Here is a 23,337-nt window from a genome sequence, read left to right as displayed (position 1 = left end):
GCCTCCTCCCCTGTTCGCGCTTCGCCAAGCTCCGACAGCTGTGACTGGCTAGCCTCCTCTGAGGTAGAGAAGTGCTCCTGGCTGCATGCATCTCTGACCTCCGAGTCGTCCTCTGCCTCTGGGTCCCCCTCCACATCCTCGTCCAAGATCTCCTCCTCCTGGCTCGTTCCACTCTTGAGTTGCACACGAGACACCAAAGCATCCACAGTGGCCGTGGGGTCGCCACCGAGTATCGCGTCCAGCTCTTTGTAGAACCGGCAACTCATGGGTGCTGCACCAGAGCGACAGTTTGCCTCCCATGCCTTGTGGTGGGCATTCTGCAGCTCCTTCACTTTGACCGTGCACTGCAGTGTGTCCCAGTCATGGCCCCTTTGTGTAATGTATTGTGAAATCTTCTCCGTAGGTATCATAATTCCTACAGCTGGAGCACAGCCGGGACTGGACAGCCTCCTCTCCTCAAATGCTGATGAGGTCCAGCAGCTCGGCATTGCTCCAATCGTCTGGTGCGTGGAGCAGGCATGGTCACCTGGAAAGATGCACTGAGACCGCTGCACACATCATTGAGCAAACAGGAAGTGGACTTCAAAAATTCCCAAGAAATTTAGGGGTGGGGCTCACAGTTGGTCACCTGAGGGCAGGGCAGTAGAGTTCAAACTGATGACCAGAGAGGCGAGAACAGGCATTGCAGGATACCTCTCGGAGGCCAATCGCAGCACTGTAATCGACCAGGGTATCTACACTGGCACCGCAGCGCTGTAGCCCCGGCACAGAAAACTGTACGCCTCTTGTCCAGGTGGTATTTTTACAGTGCTGCAACTGCACAGTTTCTGCGCACTGAGTGGCTTGGCAGTGTGTACACCTCAGGAGTTACACCGCAGAAAGCTGCTTTACTGCGCAGAAACTTGCCAGTGTAGACAAGGCCTTTGTAAGACAACTCCAGACAAATTGTGACCATGTGAAGATTATATTATACTTTTTAATTAGTCCTTTAGGATTATCATATATCTTTCTTGTGTCATATGTAGCTTGAACAACTGGTAACTTTATTGCATCTTTTAAAATATGGAACAGTCAGAGTTTGTTGGAGACTGATCCTAGTAATACACTGGATTCAGCCAGTAGCCAGCACTCTGATTTTTGTGTTACTTGAACCAGAAATTGTTTGCTCATCCAATTCTAGTAGTTTTAGCTTAAGTGATGTTTTGCTAACTGGTGGAGTGAAGACAACTAATTTTTTCACAGCAGTTAAGGTACAGTTTTTAGGGTGAGCAGTTTAGCTGGAGATTTTTGCACTAGGGTTACCTGTGTTTAACCTGTGCTGGTGTTGCTTTTGCTGCCTTATCCATCCTTGCTCAAGGCAATAGTATGATCTATATGCATACTGTAAATAAATGCAGACTAGGAAAAAATAGACAGGATTTTTAGCCATTCATTTCTCTCCCACGAACGATCTAATACACTCTTGTTGTCCAAATGTTTCCTAACCATTTGGGATCTGGGGTGGTTGTGCATAGATGCAGAATCTCCAAAAGGCTAACTTAGCCCACTTTGAAAACCAAGTCCTTAAGTAGAATAAAGCATGGAGTGCTATTTCAAATAAAATCTGTGCCAGCTTCCGAGCTGCTTATGCATTTTTACTACTTCAGATAAAAAAGTTAATTACCCCTCTTCAACATTCCCTCAAGGAAGAGACATGCAGATTTCTAATTCTCCAGCACAGAGTTTGCTGCAGCAAATTCAGGAAATGTGAGAGTAAAGAGGACCCTGCTTATCTGAAACTCTGTTTGTGATCATAGTGATTGAGTTCTATTGCTAATAGGGATCAAATTACATATTTAATAGAGCAAATGACATTATTTACTGACAAAGTATTATCAAGAGATCAAATCACACATTTTCAGAGGAAGTTGCATGCATCAATGCCTGAACTGCGTGAAAAGCATTTCTCCTATATGCTTCACTGATCAAGCTGCATGCACTTTTTCAGCTATTGTACACTATGCACCTTGCGGTGAAAGTTTCATTCTTTAGTAAAGGTTTATTTTTTAGCTAAGTGGGTTCAAATTACAGTGTATCAGATCACATACTGTGCCATTTGTGTGCTTTGTTTTACTTTTGTACTGCTTATTTTACTCTCTATATACTAACTTTCTCATGCAGCTTCACACCCTGGCCTATACTTCCTATCAGGGATAATACATGCCACTAAACATTTTAAAATTTACCTGCTTGGTTCCAGTTTGTTTGTTTGGATTTTTACAAGCCCCCAAAGAGCTCCCATCCAGTGTTTGGGGCACACTTAACAATTTTTAAAAAAATATATTAAATACATAAGTCCATCAATATCCCTAGATCAGATCATAATAAACCAGCAACAACATAAATAGAATAATAGTTCATGGTAGTTAAAATCCTTCTTGAATAGCCATATGGATGGAATACATCTATTTAAAGGTATCAGTAAGTATGCAATTGTCACCATATTCCTTAAGCAGTCTCACTTGCATGCCCCCTCATACTTTTTAATCTCTTCTGCATTAAACAGCTTGTTCATTTTCATATCCTCTCCAGAGAGCTCCACACTGATATGTGAGTGGCTCGGTCAGATTTTGTTACAAGCTAAACTCAGTTCTTGCAGCACTCTTTATCCCTTCCAGTTGCTGCTAAACATCCTTTCAGCAGCTCATGTGAGATTGGATTCTGGGCCTTAATATTCAAAAGCTGTGAAGGCCCTCAGAATGTTAACAAACAAATTCTGCCTGTTGGGCTCTTTCCTAAAGATAGCATGGGCAAGCACCATTCTGTTTCTCTGAGCTTCTAGTACTCTACATCCCAATCATGTCTTTGGGGTCTCCTTATTTCCTATTAGCCCTGATATCTAGATTCTGAACAGGTGCTTCTAGGGCTTTCTGACACACTGCACCTCATCAGAAGCTCTATCCTCTGGTTACTCAGAGAAACACTGTTGGATTGTATTCTTGCTTCAGCAATGTTTGAACACAGCCTGGTCTAGAGAGTCTTATTGCTCTTTTACTGCTAAATCTTATAGATACTGAAATGGAGTCCTAAGTACACTAGAACTCCATGCAGAGTGCAAGGCTGCCATAAATCATACGGTGAACCAGACGTTGTATGCCAGCTATCTTTCTCTCTCTCTCTACTAATACTCTGACTGTGATGATGTGCTCCTCAGACACGTGACCAGGTTCCTGAAAGAGCAGTCCCATGAGCCAGAGGGAGCATGCAGAGAGGTTCTTGACATAGCAGAACAAATGAGAGGGGTGCATTGTCCTGCAAGACATCAAGAAGTCAGAGCAGTATGAGTGGGGGAGCAGGCTGGAGGCCCTGCCATTGGAGAAGACTATGAACCAGGCCCTACTGGACCTGCATGATCTGACTACAGAGAAATATTACCTCCAGCTGTGTGATTTCCTGGAGTCTAAATGCCTGGATGAGCAAGTGAAGGCCAGCAAGTAGTAGGGAGACTACTTCAGGAAGCTGAAGCACCTGGGAGTGTCCCAGGATGGCATGGGGGAGTACCTGTTTGACAAGCACATCTGAACTACACCCTGAAGGCTCTCTGTCAATGTCCATCTAAAAGCTGGGAATATATATAGATATACAAAAATTTAACTGAGGGAAGCTTTCTTCATGGTTTTTAAAAGTCAAGTTGGGGGATTGGATGGGTCATGGGATTAGTCTTTCACATCTAGGTCACTGATTCAAGAGTCCCAATGTGGTAAACACTGAAAGCTGTTTGTTTGCTAGCCTATTTAAATGAGTTGATTACTTCAGTCCAGCCCTTAGAGGAAAAGTCTCCACGTAACCAAAATCACTTTCAGAACTGACACCCTTCTCCACAGAATGAGGAGAAAAGTCAAGGACTGAGTGAGGAAAGTGATGGTCCCTAAGGGTTAGGCTTGGGGCATAATGGCAGAGCAGGGCAGAGTAGAGAAACTTTTACTGCTGCTGCCTATTCTGTCCCTGTTCTCTAAATTAAGGCAGGCTTAGTCAGAGTTATCAACTGGGCTTCTTTTACAAACTCTAAATTCTCTTTAAAAAACAGACAATTCAAATTACATTTTAAAGTAGGGTGTTTTATCTATTCTGAGAAATTTGAAAGGTAGGAATAATGTTCTCCTAACCACTTGGGAAACATGCAGTGTTCCCTGTGTTTCTAATGGAGCAGAAGCTAACCTAATTCTGTGTATATTTACCTCCTTATAAGTGTCCCTGTATATTGATGACGTCAGGAACATGCTCAGCTCTAGGAGTAATGGGTTACTTGTCTTCTTCATTGTTTTCAGTATCTCATCCATACCTTTAACCCTTGTCACCATAATTCCATTTCCTTAAAGCTCCTTATTTCCTGTAAATAATCCCCATTCGTCTTCCTAAAAAATAAACATATACACTTGATTTTTTTCTGCACTTGCCAGCTACCATTCTTTCTCTAACTTATTACTGAGCAGAGTACAAAGTTTTGATAACATCCTTAGAGATGATAAATTAAAAAAATATTTCATAGAAATATTTGAAATTTTTGAAGCTGCTTACATTTTGCAGGATTTGACAGTGTCTCCTTTTCTAGTTTTTTCAAATTTCTCCATATTTTTTACAAAAATGTGTATTGTATTTTTTTCCAAATTTTTAAAATAATTTAACATTTTTCCAACAACTGTATTTTCTTACTGAAAATTGGGTTTTTGATAGATGAAAAACTTCAAAAATTATTTTGGTAAAAATGTCAGTACAATAAGAGTCGGTATTCCTGGAAAATGTTGATAATACTGGCAATTTTTAAATTAAAAATATATATTTTTAAAAAGCCACGTGGGAGGAAAGGAACTTTTTAAGCACAAAATTTCAATCCCACTCTAGTGAGAATACAAATGTCTCATGGAAACATGCATACACAAATATCATCCTTCCTCCACAGGAGAGAGTAACACACAGCACAATTTATCTATCTCCATCCCCATGAAAGGAGAGACTGTAAAATATTGTTGCCAAATTAATTCCCAGTGCGGGAGTCTGCTTCGACCCCTAAGGAAGCAATAAGAATTAGGGCAGGTCTGGATAATGGCTTGCAGTTTACATTATTTCAGTTAAAGATTTTTTATTAACTTTTCCCTGCTGCTAGCTAATGTTTTTGGAAACACACTTGGAAAACAGCTGCCAGAAATAGGGGAAGAGAGCTAGTTACAAGGCATTATTCAAGGAGAGATACAAACCCGACTCTCGGTTCTCTTCATTTAAACGCAACTGGGTCAGAAGCACCAACTTCTGTTCATCTTTTGCCCAGGGATAGTTTGCTCCTCATCTGATCAGTTGGTTGCGTCTCTGTGGCATCCCTGGCAAGGAGGAACATGAGAAATATCCCAGTGACACTCTTAACCAGAGAGTGATGTGAAATTAGTCTCATATGTCTCTACTGCACATGTGCACAACTGAGTCTTCCTCTTTCAGGTAGGTTCTGCCCCGTTCTGTCCTGGCATGAAAACTGTCAGGTAGTTTAGACCCCCGACCCAGCTTGTTTAAAAAAACAAACAAACAAACAAACAAACAAGAACGTAATACTAACAAGTATTTGAGTATTTGGTTTTAGATCTCATCAATAAAAAACAAGGAGTTGCCTACAAGAAGTGGGTTGAATCTCTCTTCCTCTCACACACACACACTCTACATAAGAACTATCTGTGGTAGTAGTAAAAATTTATACTATGGCAGCATCCAATGGTGTCATTTGTGATTGAGGACCCCGTGTGCTTGAAGCTGTACAAACGCAGCTGGGAGACAACCCCTGGATAGTTTATTAAGAGAACCATAAAGATGTGCATATCTAAATTTAGGAACTGCCCCATGTCATTATCCCCCTCATCTTTGTTACCCTCACTATGTGCCATTCTAAAATTAGATTTTAAGCTCCTTGAGTCAGCGAATTTGTTTTTGACTTGTTCTATAAAGTGTCTAGAACACTTTTGGGTGCTGTGAAAATAATTACAATCCCAGGATTTTGTTTGGATGTAATATTTTCCAGGTTGTTTTTGCAACCTAAAGATTTCAGCTGGGGGAACCTGAACCTGGCCTCAAAAGCACTCAGAACTATGTACCTAAACTCTCAGAAGTCATTTAGAGTTTTGAGTATGTAAGGAATACAAGATCAGAAATGTAGATAGTACAGTAGTAAGCACTTGTGGTTCTCTATTTCACTCTTTGGACAGGTGTAGAATAGTGATCTCCACACAGACCTCCCAATTTGCCAGTACAGCTTAGTTCTCAAAACGTTTTGTGGGCCACCAAAGAGGATGCAGTGGATCAGAGGTGGTTCCCAGGCCACTGTTCAAGAACTGCTGTTACACACTGCCATATGTTTTAAAGCAAATCTCATCACTGATTTTAGCAGGGAATTTATTTGACTTAAACACTCATGCCAGTTTATGGCCTCTGAGTCTGATCCTGGAGTCTTTACTGGTACTAGTAGCCAGAGCTACTGGAGGGGGGGGAACTAAAATGTTTGATTGCCGGCTCTGCTGCTCATTTACTATACAATCCTGAGAAAGATGATTTTTCTCACTGTGCCTCAGTTTTCCATCTTGAAAATCGGGATAATAATCCATAGCTACTTTTGGAATGTGATTTGAGGTCTGAGGATGGCCATGTAAGTGTTAAGTGCTGTTTATTATTATTATTGAGTTTGTATGTAGTCTGAGGCCTGGTCTACACTAGGCTTTTATGTCGACTTTAGCGCCGTTATATCGAATTAACCCTGCACCCGTCCACACCAGGAAGCCATTTAGTTCGACATAAAGCTCTCTTTAAATCGATTTCTGTAATCCTCCCCAACGAGAGGAGTAGCGCTAAATTCGACATGGCCATATCGAATTAGGCTAGGTGTGGATGGAAATCGACGTTAATAGCTCCGGGAGCTATCCCACAGTGCACCACTCTGTTGACGCTCTGGACAGCAGTCCGAGCTCGGATGCTCTGACCAGCCACACCCCCGGGAAAATTTGAATTCATTTTCATTTTCCTGTCTGGGCAGTTTGAATCTCAGTTCCTCTTTGGACATCGAGGGGAGCTCAGTAGCAGTGGCAACTATGCAGAGCTCTCCAGCAGAGATGGCCGTGCAATCCAATAGAAAGAGGGCCCCAGCATGGACTGATCGGGAAGTCTTGGATCTCATCGCAGTGTGGGGCGATGAGTCCGTGCTTTCAGAGCTGCGCTCCAAAAGAAGGAATGCTAAGATCTACGAGAAGATCTCCAAAGCCATGGCAGAGAGAGGCTACAGCCGGGATGCAACGCAGTGCCGCGTGAAAATCAAGGAGCTGAGACAAGGCTACCAAAAAACCAAAGAGGCTAACGGACGCTCCGGATCCCAGCCCCACACATCCCGTTTCTACGAGGCACTGCATTCCATCCTGGGAGCGGCCGCCACCACTACCCCACCCCTGACCGTGGACTCCGAGGATGGGATCATGTCGGACATGACAGCGGACGGGGAAGAGGAGGAAGGAGATGAGGAGGACGAGGCAGTCGACAGCGCTGGCACCGCTGATTTCCCCGACAGCCAGGAGCTCTTCATCACCCTTACCGAGATCCCGTACCAACCGTCCCCATCCCTTACCCCGGACACAGAATCAGGGGACGGATCAAGCAGTAAGTGCTGTAAACATGTAAACATTTATTTAAAACAGAACGGTAATATTTATACTATTAACAATGTATATTTATAAAAGTGCTGTAAACTAGTAAAAAAATAATCAGGTACAAAACAGGAATATTTACAAAGGTAACAAATGGGTTTTGCATGATTTCTCTGTCTTAGGCTCTTCTCAATTTAGTCCCAAGTATTTTAAAAAAATTTCACAATGTCCGTTACTACATGATTCCCAGGCCCAAGACGCTCCACTCCAAAGTCCCAGTGCACCTACGCGAAAATCCGGTCAATGTGGCCGGGGATCGACGAGAAATCCTCGTAGGAGAACTCCTCGTAGGTCTCGTGGAGGTAGAGCTCAAGCCTGTTGATCAGGTTCCGGGGTAGGGCGATCTTAGTGGGCCCTCCGTGGTAGCAGACATGTCCCCTCCATGCCACAATCAGGTACTCGGGGATCATGGCCCGACATAGCATGGCGGCATACGGCCCCGGTTTCTGCATGCTTTCCCGCAGCATGCGTTCTCTCTGGGTGTCCGGGATCCTCAGGAGGGTGATGTCGCTCATGACGCCCTGCTTTGAATTAGGGAGGGGACTGTTAGTATTGGGACTGCTTTACAGCCACGCGGTGGAGGGAGAGGGGCAGCATACAGGGATCTTTCCCTGGGACAGCCGCGAGGGGGTGGGACAGGGGCAGAGTTGATGCTGTCCTGATTGCTGGCAGCAGAGACTGGCATTGCTTTCAATGTGAAAGGAGGCCAGTGCTACTGCTGGAGTTTTAAGCAGCCACAAGTCTGCGGCTTACCATTATTGCCCGCTCCAGAAGTTCAGGTCTCCAGCCACAGTTCTCTGAACACTCCAAGACCTCCGCAAGTCCACAGGCACTGAAGGCGACGGCCGAAAATTCGACCTTGTCCTGAGTGCGCATGTGAGAGGTTCAGTGCATGGTCTTGTTCACAGAGAAAGACTAGGTTCTTTGTATACAATTTCATTTATCTGTCTCAGGAATTCACTCCCTTTTTAAAATTCACACAGACACATCTGCGACTGTCTCCCAACCCAGCCTGTCAGCACACTCCCAGAGGCTAGCGCAGATTAGGCGGAGGAAGAAGAAGACGCGTGAAGACATGTTCACAGAACTAATGGGCTGCTCCCGAGCCCAGGCAGCCCAGCAGACACAGTGGAGGGAGAACTTGTCACAAATGCACCGAGCAGTCATGGAACGGGAGGAGAGGTGGCGTCAGGAGGACCAACAGGCTACTGAAAAGCTGCTTGGACTAATGAGGGAGCAAACGGACACGCTCCGGCGCCTTGTGGATGTTCTGCAAGACCGGAGGCAGGAGGACAGAGCCCCGCTGCAGTCTATCTGTAACCGCCCTCACCCGCCACCAAGTCCCACACCACCCTCACCCAAAGTCCAAAGAAGGAGGGGCGGCAAGGGCCGTTAAAACTTTCAATCAACCCCTGCAGACTGCTCTAGCAGTAGAAGGCTGACATTCCCCAAAATTTCATAAGTCCTTTCCTACCCACCTCACACAAGCCCCCGTCCAAGTTTCACCCCCCACGTTTCATGTCTGGTTCGCAATAAAATGTTTGTTTCTGTTCATTACTGTTTCTGTCAGGTTCTTTTGAGGGAGAGTCTGTCTGGAGGGGGGGAAGGGGCTTGGTAATTGGACAGGACAGTCACCTTTAGCAGGGTACAGAGGCGGTGTCAGGTCCAGCATCAGGACACATACACAGTGCAGTCACTGGTTACCCTGGTCAGTCTGGGAGGTGCTTTTCATGTTTTTGGGGGGGGGGGTTGCTCTGTGACTTTGTGGCGGGGGAGGGCAGTTACAGATCTTATGCAGCGGTCCTTATCCTGGCTCACAGATCCACGCAGCAGGGGATCTGTAACCCTACCCCCCCTGCCAGAAAGTCACATAGCCGACACATACACACAGTCCCCCCCAGGAGTGCTGGCAGGCTCCATTGAAATAACCAGTCCACCAGTGCGGAGCCTGTCATTCCGGGAGTTTAGAAGTATCATTTGCATCAGAACACTAAACCCGCCCCCCGCCACAGTCTGCGTCCCCGGTTTAAAATATTCCCGCGAAAACAGCAATACAGACAACGGTGTTCATTAAAAAATCGAAATGATTTTATTTTTTGGGAAGGGGAAGGGGGTGAAGGTTGTATGTAACTGGAGAGGATAGTCAAAATGGACTGGGTAAAGAAACGGGGGCAGGTTCAGCTTTTCTGTCCACAAACTGAAAAGTCACTGGTTGCCCTGCTCACTCAGGAACCTAGCTTTCAAAGCCTCCCGGATGCACAGGGCGTCCCGCTGGGATCTTCTAATGGCCCGGCTGTCTGGCTGGACGTAATCAGCAGCCAGGCTATTTGCCTCTAGCTCCCACCCCGCCATAAAGGTCTCCCCCTTGCTCTCACACAGATTGTGGAGCACACAGCAAGCTGCAATAACGATGGGGATATTGGTTTCACTGAGATCACAGCGAGTGAGTAAGCTTCTCCATCTCCCTTTGAGACGGCCAAAAGCACACTCCACCACCATTCTGCACTTGCTCAGACGGTAGTTGAACAGTTCTTTTTCTGTGTCCAGGGCGCCAGTATAGGGCTTCATGAGCCAGGGCATTAGCGGGTAGGCTGGGTCCCCGAGGATGACTGTAGGCATCTCCACATCCCCAAGAGTTATTTTGTGGTCTGGGAAGTAAATACCTTCCTGCAGCCGTCTAAACAGACCAGAGTTCCTGAACACGCGAGCGTCATGAACCTTGCCCGGCCATCCGACGTAGATGTTTGTAAACCGTCCCCGATGGTCCACCAGTGCTTGCAGCACCATTGAAAAGTAGCCCTTTCTATTGATGTACTGGCTGGCCTGGTGGTCCGGTCCCAGGATAGGGATGTGAGTCCCATCTATAGCCCCACCGCAGTTTGGGAATCCCATCGCGGCAAAGCCATCTATGATGACCTGCGCGTTTCCCAGGGTCACTACCTTTGGGAGCAGTACCTTGACGATTGCCTTGGCTACTTGCATGACAACAACCCCCACGGTAGATTTGCCCACACCAAAGTGGTTCGCGACTGACCGGTAGCTGTCCGGCGTTGCAAGCTTCCAGAGGGCTATGGCCACTCGCTTCTGGACAGTGAGGGCTGCTCGCATGCGGGTGTCCTTGCGCTTCAGGGCAGGGGACAGCAACTCACAAAGTTCGAGGAAAGTCCCCTTCCGCATGCGAAAGTTTCGCAGCCACTGGGATTCATCCCAGACCTGAAGCACTATACGGTCCCACCAGTCCGTGCTTGTTTCCCGGGCCCAGAATCGCCGTTCAACAAAATCCACATGCCCCATTGCCAACGTCATGTCCTGGGCGCTGGGGCTCGTGGTTTCTGACAGCTCTGTGCCACTCTCCGACTTCAGGCTCTCACGGCGGTGCCGTAGCCTCCTCGCCCGATTTCTCTGCATCTGCCTCAGGGAAAGGTGTATGATAAGCTGCGAGGTGTTGAGAACGGCCACAAGTGCAGCGATGGTCGCAGCGTGATCCATGATCGCAGTGCTGTGGCGTCCGCGCTGTCACTGACCAGAAAAGTGCGCGAACTGATTTCCCGCCGGCGCTTTCATGGAGGGAGGGAGGGCGTTAGTGACGGACGGATGACGACAAATTTTTTTTACCCAGAAGGCATTGGCGGCTCGACCCAGAATTCCGATGGGCAGCGGGGACTGCGGGAACTGTGGGATAGCTGCCCACAGTGCACCGCTTCCAATATCGACGCTCGCCCCGTTAGTGTGGACTCACAAAGTCGAATTACTGTCCTTAGTGTGTCCTTAGTGTGGACACACACGTTCGACTTTGCAATATCGATTCCACATATTCGATTTAAGTAAAATCGAATTACCCTCGTAGTGTAGACATACCCTGAGTGAGGGGCCAGGAAGATGGTGGCCCTTAAGTTGTCAGCTCCTCAGGCCACAGACCTCTCCTCCACAAGGATGAGATTACAAATTCTGTCCATGTGAACTGCCACAATGAGACACGGCTCACAGTAGGCTGGGCAGATAATCAAAACATGAGGGGGAGTTCCAGCGCTGATGGGCTTCCTCCTGGAGGGTCCGAACGTGCTCGTGGGCTCTGCGGGCTCCTCCGCGACTGGAGCAAAGAAATAAGTGTCGGTAACCTGTATCTCCACCTGCGACGCCACAATGAGTCGTGCCCCGCGGTGCATGCTGCTGATCTGTGGCCCTCCCTCCCCTTTCTCACCCAGGAGGGAAGCTGACTGGAAGGCTAGCTAATAAGGAGCCCGTGAAAGTGACGCGGCGCTGAGAGGAGATTGGAGAATAAGGGCCAGGACGGGACAGGGCAGGGGGAGCAGCAACCCAACCCGGTACGGGGGCGGGGTTTACTCCTGGGGTGGATTTGTACCATATTACACGTTCCCGCCGTGGTGAGCGGAGGCCGCTGGGGAGACCGGGCAGAGGCAGCAGGGGGCGCTGGCCGGGGGCTGGGTTGGCGTTGCGGCGATGAGCAGGAAGCCGCAGCCCGGCCCTTATCAGCGGGCGGCAGGCGGGGCCGGGCCCCAGGCCCTGCGCTCCGGCTCCACGGGCGGCGTGGGGCAGCGGCTGTAGGCGCCTCCTTCTCCTGCGCCGCGGCAGGGCCGGGAAACAGCAGCAGCAACAGCGCCAGCGCGGCCTCCCCTGCCCCATGGCGGGCTACGCTCCCCGCCTGCCCCTGCTGCTGCGGAGGCTGCCGCCGCCCTGGACTCGGGCCGCCCGGCTCCCCCTGAGCGGCGCCCGGCTCCTGCTGCTCTCGGCCGGCAGGTGCGGGGCCCCAGCCGAGCCCGGCCCCTTGCGCCTCCTCCGCGGCGGCGCCCCCCGCTCTGCGTCCTCCCGGGCGGCTGGGGCGGCGGCCGGGGAGCCGGAGAGGAGGAGCAGCCCCCGGGGAAGTGGGGGAGACTCGGAGGTGAAGAGGCTGCTGGCCCTGGCACGGCCGGAGCGCTGGAGACTGACAGGTACCTGCCTCTGCCCCCTCCCAGCACCGCCTGCCCCCCAGCCCAGTGACGGTTACCTGCCCCACCCAGCCTCCGCGCCCTGCCCCATACTGTCAGCCACCCCAAGCTCACTGTGACACCAGCACCCCTTGGCAAAGAGCCTCCTGAGCTTCACAAACAGCTGTCACCGCAGACCCGACAAACTCATTGCACCCCATACATGTCTTACAGGGTACTTATGCACAAAGAGGAACGTGGAAGGGAGGTAACTTGTCAAGAGTGAGAATCTTTGTGAGATGTGTGCCCGGGTAATATTGAAGGAATCATGTATTTACCTTAAAAGTATGCTTTATAGACTTGGAGTAGAAATTAGTCACCAGGGGGATAATATGTCTTGGTAATGGCCCTTTTGGGCAAGGGGGATTTGTCACCCTCACTAACCTGATGCAATGCAAGGCTCAATTGTTTAGCTTTGCACAATGGTAAGACTTTGAATGGGACACCATCAGAGGCAATGGCAAACAACTCAAATGCCTTAAAGGTAAAAAAGGAACAGTACAACAGGACTGGGTTTGCCCTGTCTGCAAATAGAAACAAAAGGCTGCTTTCAGTATAACAGAGGAGGGAGTAGCATTCTGTATCCTTTCACTGAGGAAACCCCTTGTGAAACAGGGCTGCTTTCATAAATGTTTGAAACCTGGTGTTTGGGACAGCAGCCAACTTTGCAAACAGACTGAACTTTGGGGGGAAAGGCGGAACCTACTTTATGAGATAAGAAAGATAACTCTTGATAAGTGTAGGCCTAGGTTCATGTTTTATGATTTTGTTTTATATTGTAATCTTTTGTTTCCATCATTCTTGTTTCTAGTTAAATCCTCATTCTTAAATAACCTATCTTTTGTTTTATTATAAGTGCTTGCAAGTGTTGTGTGGTTTAAAGGGGCAGTGGTTTAAGGTAAAACTGGTAAGTTGGGGTACACTGCACTTTTGGGTGCAGAGGATATGTGATTTCTGTGAGTAGGCAATGTCAGGCTCGATATCACAGGGGAACAATTCAAAGGGACTTGGGGATTGGAGTGCATCTATTAACCTGCAAGGCGAAGTTAGGGCTGACAAAGTCCAAAAGAGAGTGCTTGAGTGATTGAAAGGCTGGTGGTGTAATGAGCTGGCACCCAGACAAGGAAGACTATCTCTCACTGGAGGTAGGGAATAACAAGATGACTCAGGGTATGCGTACACTACGAAATTAGGTCGATTTTATAGAAGTCGATCTTTAGAAAGCGATTTTATACAGTCGATTGTGTATGTCCCCACTAAGCGCATTAAGTCGGCGGAGTGCATCCTCAATACCATGGCTAGCATCGACTCACGGAGTGGTGCACTGTAGGTAGCTATCTTACAGTTCCCGCAGTTTCTGTTGCCCATTGGAAATCTGGGTTAAGCGCCCAGTGCCTGATGGGGCAAAAACGTTGTCGCGGGTGGTTTTGGGTACATATCGTCAGTCTCCTCTCTCCCCCTCCCTCCATGAAAGCAACAGCAGACAATCGTTTTGCACCTTTTTTTCCTGGGTTACCCGTGCAGATGCCATAGCATGGCAAGCATGGAGCCCGCTCAGCTCACCATTGCTGTTGTGTTTACAATGCTCACCTCGCACATTATCCTGCAGTATGTGCAGAACATGGCTAGGAGACGCCAGCACGAGGATGATTGTGAGGAGGACATGGACACAGACGTTCCTGAAAGTACAGGATGTGGCAATTGGGACATCATGGCTGCAGTGGGGCTGGTCGATACAGTGGAACGCCAATTCTGGGCCCGGCAAACAAGCACAGTCTGGTGGGACCGCATAGTATTGCAGGTATGGGATGATTCCCAGTGGCTGCGAAACTTTCGCATGCGTAAGGCCACTTTCCTTGAACTTTGTGAGTTGCTTTCCCCCGTCCTGAAGCTCAGGAATACCAAGATGAGAGCTGCCCTGACAATTGAGAAGCGAGTGATGATAGCCCTGTGGAAGCATGCAACGCCTGACTGCTACTGGTCAGTCGGGAATCAATTTGGAGTGGGCGAATCTACTGTGGAGGCTGCTGTGATCCAAGTAGCTAATGCAGTCACTGATGTTCTGCTATCAAGGGTAGTGACTCTGGGAAATGTGCAGGTCATAGTGGATGGCTTTGTTGCAATGGGGTTCCCTAACTGTGGTGGGGCGATAGACGGAATCCATATCCCTATCTTGGCACCGCACCACCTTGCCAATCAGTACATAAACGGCAAGGGGTACTTCTCAATGGTGCTGTAAGCACTGGTGGATCACAAGGAACGTTTCACCGACATCAACGTGGGATGGCCGGGAAAGATGCATAACGCTTGCATCTTTAGGAACTCCGGGCTGTTCGAGCAGCTGCAAGAAGGGACTTACTTCCCAGATCAGAAAATTACTGTTGGGGATGTTGAAATGCCAATAGTTATCCTTGGGGACCCAGCCTACCCCATGCTTCCATGGCTCATGAAGCCATACGCAGGCAGCCTGGACAGTAGTAAGGAACAGTTCAACTATAGGCTGAGCAAGTGCAGAATGGTGATAGAATGTGCCTTTGGACGTTTAAAAGATCTCTGGCGCTGTTTGCTGACTAGGTTAGAACTCAGCGCAACCAATATTCCCATTGTTATTGCTGCTTGGTGTGTGCTCCATAGTATCTGTGAGAGTAAGGGGGAGACAAATCGCCTGGCAGCTGATTTTGAGCAGCCAGACATCAGGGCGATTAGAAGAGCACAGGTAGGCGCACTGCGCATCAGAGAGGCTTTGAAAACCAGTTTCATGACTGGTATGGTGTGACAGTTTTGTGTTTCTCCTTGATGCAAACCCACCCCCTTTGTTGATTTTAATTCCCTGTAAACCAAACGCCCTCCCCCCTTCAATCACAGCTGGCAAAGGAAATATTGATTTGAAACCATGCATTCTTTCTTTCTCAATTTAAAAAAAAAGTGAGATAACTGACAAGGTAGCCCGGGTGGGGGAGGGGAGGGGAGGACAAGGCCACATTGCTTATGGTAGCCACACTACAAATCAAAACTGTTTTTGAATTAGAGCCTTCTGTTGCTTGGACCATCCTCTGAAGTGGAGTGGCTGGGTACCTGGAGCCTCCCCGTTTCCCCCCCCCCCCCGCTCCCAGCGTTCTTGGGTGTCTGGGTGAGGAGGATATGGAACTTGAGGAGGAGGGCAGATGGTTGTACAGTGGATGCAGTAGTGGTCTGTGCTCTTGTTGGCTTTCCTGCAGTTCCACCAGACATCTCATCATGTCCGTTTGCTCCCCCATTAGCCTGAGCATCGCATCCTGTCTCTTCTCATTGCGCTCACTTAATGCTTTCCTAGCCTCTGCCACTGAATCCCTCCATGCATTCAGCTATGCCCTATCAGTGCGGGAGGACTGCATGAGCTCGGAAAACATGTCATCGCGAGTACGTTGTTTTTTTTTTTTGCCTTCTGATCTGCAATAACTTCAGGGACGGAGATGATAGGGGGAGCATAGAAACATTTGCACCCGTGGGGAGATAAAAAGGGAGAGTAAAACTTAAGATGATACATTTCTGAGAACAAAAGGGAGACTCTTTCTAGTGAATCAAGCAATTCACAGCAGACAGCACATGTGCTTTAGGTACAAGGTCGCATTTTGCCTTTTTATATTGAGCGCCTGCTGGTATGGTGACACATCACACACGGCTAGGCAACAGAATTCGGTTTCCAGGCAGCCATGGTAAGCCAAAGGGTACGCGAGGTTGGCTTCTTCCGCCTTCATACCGTGGGAATGGTTTCAAACTGCAGCGCCCTCCTTTCCCATAGCAAGCAATGCTGGTTGGGTTTGCCATTTAAAAGCAGGGGCTGTGGTTTTTGGGTGAATGTGCAGCACACACCTCCCCCCACCCCACTGTGTGGCTATTCTCGGGGATGATCCCTTTTAGCCAAGTGCAAACAGCCCAGCATGAACAGGGTCCTTTTACTGTTCCCTTACAAAAATTCCCCTATTTCAACCAGGTGACCATGAATGATATCACTCTCCTGAGGCTAACACAGAAAGATATAGACCGAATGTTGCTTGAATGTGACCAAAACCCAGGACCATTCGCTGCCATGCTTTGTGCTGCAATGATTCCAGGCTACTTGCTACTGGCTTGGCGTGGTAAAGTGTCCCACCGTGGAGGAGGAAATAAGGCAGCCCTCCCCAGAAACCTTCTGCAAAGGCTTTGAGTACCTCCAGGAGAGCTTCATGGAGATGTCCCTGGAGGATTCCCGCTCCATCACCAGACACGTTAACAGACTTTTCCAGTAGCTGTACTGGCCGCGAATGCATCCCAAGTCTTCAGGGCAAATCAAACATTAAACACAATTTCTTTTAAACCCTGTAGTGTAGTTACAAATGTGCACTCACCAGAGGTGCCTTCTCTGGCTTCAGGGTCCAGAATCCCGCCTTGGGAGGGTATTGGCTCCAGGGTGATGAAAAGGTCCTGGCTGCCAGGGAGAACAGATTCACTGCCTGCCTGCTGCACATTCTCCTCCTCCTCCCTGTTGCGTGAGACTCCCCCCTTGCAGGTGTATACGGACAGTGGTGGGGTAGTGGTAGGTCCCCCTCTAGAATGCCATGCAGCTGATCATAGAAGTGGCATATATGGGGCTCTGCTGTATGTCCCTGTTGTAGCCTCTGTCTACCACGCCTTGTGCGATTTTTGGCATATCTATTAGCATTTCTTCTTTTTGATTGGAGTTCTGCCTGCACAGATTCTTCTCCCCATACAGCAGTCAGAGCCAGTGTCTCCCGTTCGGTCCATGATGGAGCTCGTTTGCGATTCTGGGGGAACTGCATGGTCACCTGTGCTGCTGAGCTTGCCACGCAGACCAAACAGGAAATGAAATTCAATATTTCCCAGGGCTTTTCCTGTGTACCTGGCTAGTGCATCGGAGTTGAAAGTGCTGTCCAGAGCAGTCACGCTGGAGCACTCTGGGATAGCTCCCAGAGGCCAATACCACCTAATTGCGTCTGCACTACCCCAAATTCGACCCAGCAAGGTCGATTTTAGCGCTACTCCCCTCGCCGGGGAGGAGTACAGAAGTCAATTTTAAGAGCCCTTTAGGTCGATGGAACGGGGTTGGTTGTGTAGACATTGCTTATAAAATCGACCTAACCTTGTAGTGTAGACCAGGGCTCAGAGTCTTGGGTACCCCAAAACCCATCACACTCCGCCTCATGCCCTGGGCTATGTAATGCACCAATTGCTAAATGGGGTCTATCATAGCTGTCTTTACTTGAGGACTCACTATTCTACAAACCACAAGCATGATATAAAAAATTTTATTAAGATGATGTTTCGAAAAAGTGAACAGTACAGAGTTTAAGCATAGAAGTTTCTGGTTATCAGGGAATAACGTACAGATCATTAAGAGGTGCGAAGTTCGGTTTAAGATCGGATGGCATAAGGAATACATAATCTGCAATATCCCTGATTGGGGGTTAAAGGTTGACGGGTCAAAGTACAGACATTGAGATATGAGGGTATGTTGTTCATATAATAGCTATGTTCAGGTGTAGAGTATAACGAGTGGATACGATGATGAGGATGGATTGATCCTCATTTGGTGAGATTTACTGTTCAGTGAGTTTATGGTTCCAGTTCATATTGTCCAACGGACAAAGTCTCTCAGTCCCTTTCTCGTAGTTGAATCACGATGTCGCTCCGGCTCACGCCTCCTGGTACGGTCGGTGGCCAGTGATGTGTTTGATGTAGATGTCTCTGGAACAATTTATAATAATTTAATGTGTAATTATAGTATTTTATTTATTAATGTACATAAGAAAACTAATCCACCAATGCTTGCATTTGAACTAATTTTGCACTGTAAAAAATGTTGAAAAGTAGTTTATGTATATGCTCCTTTTTTGTTTGAGAGCACACTAAAAGAGCATGTCTTGTTTAGCAAAACAGAGGCTGAGAGGATATAACTTTTCTCTGTAAGTACGTGCGGGTTGAATGCCAGGAAAGGAGAGGAACTGTTTAAGGTAAAGGACAATGTTGGCAAAGGAACAAAAATAAATTGGGTATAAACAGGCAATGAATAAACATATGCTGGGAATTAGAAGGTTTCTGACTAGTAGAAGAAGAGTGAGGTTCTGGAACTGCCTTCTAATAGAAGTACGGGGCGAACAACCTAATTACTGTTGAGATGGGGCATGACAAATTTATGAGCAGGATTATATGACCGTGTAGCCTGTGATAGCAGGGGGATTGGATTTGATAATCCATTTCTATAGCCTATGTTCTTTTCTGAGATACCAAAATGATTAATCTAAATTAAAATTAAAAACTGACATTTCAGTTGTTTAAAATACTCATTTAAAAGCACTAGAACGGCAAATGCAAAACTAGAACATTGCTTTTTAAAATTTTGCTGTTTGGAGGCCTTGAGGGAAGTTGATTTGCTTAACATTTAGGTTTGATTTTCTTTCTTTTTTTTTTTTTTAAACCTCTTCCCAACTGACACCTTTAATGACAGATTTTGGCCTGAAGCAATTTTTTTACTGCCAAGTTATAAGCAGTTGGCATCCTTTCGTCTGTGAGAGACAGTGGGAATTGCAGCCTGTGATGTAAATGGTTTGCAATGTCTCCTATGACTAAATAGTCCAGTCCAAGATTTGCATGCTCCTTGGCAGTTATTGCAAATGTCTGTGTCTTGGTTGGGAGCTGCTTGCTTCCTACAGGCTCTTTTCTTTTCAAGCTGTAGGAGCCAGCTTCTGTCATGGGCTTTGATGCCCTGATGGAGACGATGGCTCCACTTGTTACGATCACTTGCCAAGGTTTCCCATCGATTAAGATCAATTCCAAATTACTTCATATCTCGCTTGCACGTGTCTTTATAGCGAAGCTTGGGACATCCTGTTGATCTTGTTCCCTCTGATAGCTCCCCATATAGTATGTCCTTAGGTATGCATGGGCATCCATCTTCCAACCTACTCAGATGGCCCAGCCAGCGCAGTCGTCTTTGCTTGAGCAGAGCTGAAACACTTGGTAAATTTGCCCTTTGAAGAACCTCTGTTTTGGTGACTTTATCTTGCCATTTGGTGTTGAATATGTTGCGTAAACAGCGTAGGTGGAAACTGTTTAACCTTTTCTCTCGATAAGTATAAGTTGTCCATGTCCATACATGAGAGTGCTGAGGACGCAAGCTTGATACACTAGCATTTTGGTCTTAATGGTAAGTTTTGAGTTGTTCCATGGTCTTTTAGTTAGTCTGCTAAAGGTGATGGTAGCCTTTCTAATACGAACATTTAGTTCAGGGATCATCAACCTTTGGCACGCAGCCCATTAGGGAAAGCCCCTGGTGGGCCGGGCTGATTTGTTTACCTGTCGCGTCCACAGGTTCGGGCGATCGCAGCTCCCACTGGCCGCGGTTCGTCGTCCCAGGCCAGTGGGGGCTGCGGGAAGGGCAGGCAGCACATCTCTCAGCCCACGCTGCTTCCTGCAAACAGAAGTTCCCTGATTAGCACCTGCCAAGTTATAAATACCTGAAAAACATTAATAATGAAAACTCTTGTAGGCATTTAATTACAGTAGAAGTAGCAAATACTGTTGTAGATGCCTCTGTAAGGGGAAAATTTCCTGTGCTGTTTTTCTTTTTTGTTCATAACTTACATTTTTTTAAATAAAAACCAACCAGGGTTTGCAACTATCTTGTTACTACTGTGGGTTGGGAAATGGACCCTCAAAGACTGTTTTCCTTGGTAGTACTTTTACTTTTATCTGAGAGAGTTTTTTGTGAGACGACAGAGGCTTACTGTTTGGTAACAGTTTCACTGTACGAGACACACTTTGGATATAAAATGCTGGTTAATCTTTTCTTCAGTGTTCTTAGCTGATATAAATGGCAAACAAATATTTTAGTGTCTATATTAAAAAGCTTGTATGTACAGTTTTTTGTTTTATAAAAGCTAGACTCCTCAAAATTCCTTTCATATACATAACAATAGTGACATCTCTCAGGTGCAGCACCATCACTTCAACCACTAAACTTTGTAGTTTAGTCATTTGGGAATATTTTTTTAAGCACAAAACATGAGTTTTAATCTTATCATTCTCATTAATGTTAATGAAAAATATCATTACATGCCATGTTGAGAATTTACTCCATAGTTACTCTGTTGTTTTCAGGGTGGATAAAAATCAATGATTTTTTTAAAAAAACAAAACAAAAAAAAGGATTTTTATGATTTAAATACGATTTTTTTTGATAAAATGCTTTGAGGAAAAAAACTAAAGATGATACATTATAGCTCAAAGATATCTCATCATGGAATTGGGATTATAAATTCTAATTCTATAGTATGAGACAATCTATTCATGTAATGTTTAAGAAAAGTTTTGTAAATGAGTTCCAATAGTTCATGGATTAGGGACCCAATCTTATGGGGCTCCAGGGGCTTCTGTATAGATTATTTAGGTTAATCTTTCTATCTAACCAATTGGTCTCAGTGCTCAGTCTAGAAGATACCATCAAAGATGCTTAGTTTTGCAGTTCTCAAACTGTGGATTTGTGTCTCCAGAGATAACATGCTTGTTGTTAATAAAAATGTTGTAAAATAGATAAATAATATATAGAGGTGAGAAATAAGAGACCTCAACCCTATTGTGCCTCTGCAAATTTGTGTACACACAGTCAATCCCTTACCTCTCTCTAAAAAAATCAAAGTTTCAAAAAGTTCAATGAATAGAAGATTGTTGGGGGCAGAATAGATCTGGATAAGGAGAAGTAGTCTGGAGATAAATGTGAGAAGGCAGGGACAAGCAGTAGAAACCAAAGTGAAACTGTTTGAGCAGCATATTCCAGAAGTCTTGAGGTCTTTCTGAGTGTAAGCTTTCATTGATTTGAGATCTACCATACCATTCTCTTCCTAGAAGGGAAAACCTATAATGGCAGCAGGCCGTAAAAGAGACCCAGTTCGGGAATAAGAACCATTCAAGAAATACATGTTTGCTGACGATGTTTTAAAGAAAGTCACACTAGTGAACTGGTGGAATTCACTTAAGCACTTGGATTCAGAGACTCTTGAAGTGATAATCTCACTTTTAACAGCAGTAGCTTCTTCTGCTGGTGTAGAAAGAAAGGAATATTTTCTTCCTTTTGACTAATTCATTCCAAATTGAGAAATCGTTTGGGATCTGAAAAAGCAGGAAAGCTTGTTTTTCTTTTCCAGATTATGAACGAACAGGAAAACGAAGGTGAAGATGACTGAGTTAGCTGCAGAAGCCAATATTTTAAGTTTCTCATGTTGACTTGGTTGACATAAATGAAATATTAAAAACAAAATTAAATCAACTAACTATTTTAGTTAAAAACAATTTTAACAAAAACAAACCTGATTTTAAACAACTTGAATGTTTAACTAAATCCAAAAATTCATATCCTTGTTTTGTTAAAATATTATATGTTTGCTGTTGAAGAAAAAAATCCAGAATACATAACGTTGTTTTAGTTAAATAAAACAATTTAAATGTCTGCCTGGTGATCTTCTCTTCCTAATACAGCATGGCAAGAAAATCCTCCAAATATTAATGATTAGCTTGTTGAATTGGAGATAGTTCACCTCCCAATGATTTCATAAATATCTGCTTCAATTACCTTTGGTAAATGAAATAACCAATCATTCATTTTCTGGTAAAACTAATCTGACATGTTTTCAAAATAAATCACTTAAAAATGTATCATGTGTACCTTCTAAAAATGAAACCTACATCTATCATGATTTAAATCAATTTGATTTAAGTCAAATCCACCCTGGTTGTTTTGTTCAATGAAGTTACAGGGGTCTTAATTCTGTAATGTCTCCAAATATTAAGGAGGGTGACTACTATAAAGAAGATAGCTTCAGGACTCCTGTGTTTACCTGATTGCATGAGACCAGCCAATGGTGCCTTCTGTGATCAAGGTGCCATCCTAGACAGCCGAAGTTAAAAATAGAAAATAGGAGATCAGGATCACAGGAGTTAAAAATAGAAAAGATATATGAGATCAAGTCCAGCTCCTGGAGAGAGAGGATGTATTCATTATTAAACTGATATTATGCTTGATCTTACATTGCGTTCTAGGTCACTAGCATTTGTCTTTTACTTTAGTTTCTTCTGCTTTTCCTCCTGGCCTTTTCCCATCTCATTTGTCTGCTGTGCTTTGTCCAACCCTACACTCTAATTACTTGTAGTTCCATTCCTGACCTGCATGCAAAACTAGAGGTATCTTGTTCTTGCTTTCCATTGGTAGAGTGTATCTCTTTCCTATAAATACTCAGTGCTTATTTGCTCAGAGTAAAAGACAAGTGTTTCCCCACCAGGCTCTTCTGCAAGTGAGTAATGTTTTGGAATTGTGCTCTCATTCACCATAATCACTTCTTCATAAGTAGAGCCCTACCAAATTCGCAGCCATGAAAAATGCGTCACAGATCATGAAATCTGGTCTTTTGTGTGCTTTTACCCTATACTATACAGATTTCATGGGGGAAACCAGCATTTCTCAAATTGGGGGGCCTGACCCAAAAGGGAGTTGCGGGGGGGGTCACAAGGTTATTTTAGGGCAGTCGTAGTATTGCCACCCTTACTTCTGCGCTTCCTTCAGAACTGGGTGGCCGGAGAGCGACGGCTGTTAGCCCAGCGCCCAGCTCTGAATACTG

At 45.9% G+C, this 23,337-nt stretch overlaps 1 protein-coding gene and 1 pseudogene across 1 annotated transcript in view; both read left to right on the top strand.

Moving 5' to 3' along the window:
- Window positions 1-1,693: 1,693 nt before the first annotated feature.
- Window positions 1,694-10,326, top strand: LOC112116362 (annotated as a pseudogene).
- A 1,785-nt stretch (window positions 10,327-12,111) lies between these two features.
- Window positions 12,112-23,337, top strand: part of ABCB10 (ATP binding cassette subfamily B member 10) — a 39,812-nt gene continuing 28,586 nt past the window's right edge. Inside the window, exon 1 of the mRNA XM_024213813.2 lies at window positions 12,112-12,655. Coding sequence (XP_024069581.2) covers window positions 12,349-12,655 — 307 coding nt within the window. The 5' untranslated portion in view covers window positions 12,112-12,348. The remainder of the gene's footprint in view (window positions 12,656-23,337) is intronic.

The sequence above is a fragment of the Terrapene carolina genome, unplaced genomic scaffold, assembly GCF_002925995.2.
Source record: "Terrapene carolina triunguis isolate 2854851 unplaced genomic scaffold, T_m_triunguis-2.0 Scaffold85, whole genome shotgun sequence".
Classification (NCBI taxonomy): Eukaryota; Metazoa; Chordata; order Testudines; family Emydidae; genus Terrapene; species Terrapene triunguis.
Note: the sequence above shows the minus strand (reverse complement) of the source record. Positions and strands in the feature narration are given on the sequence as shown.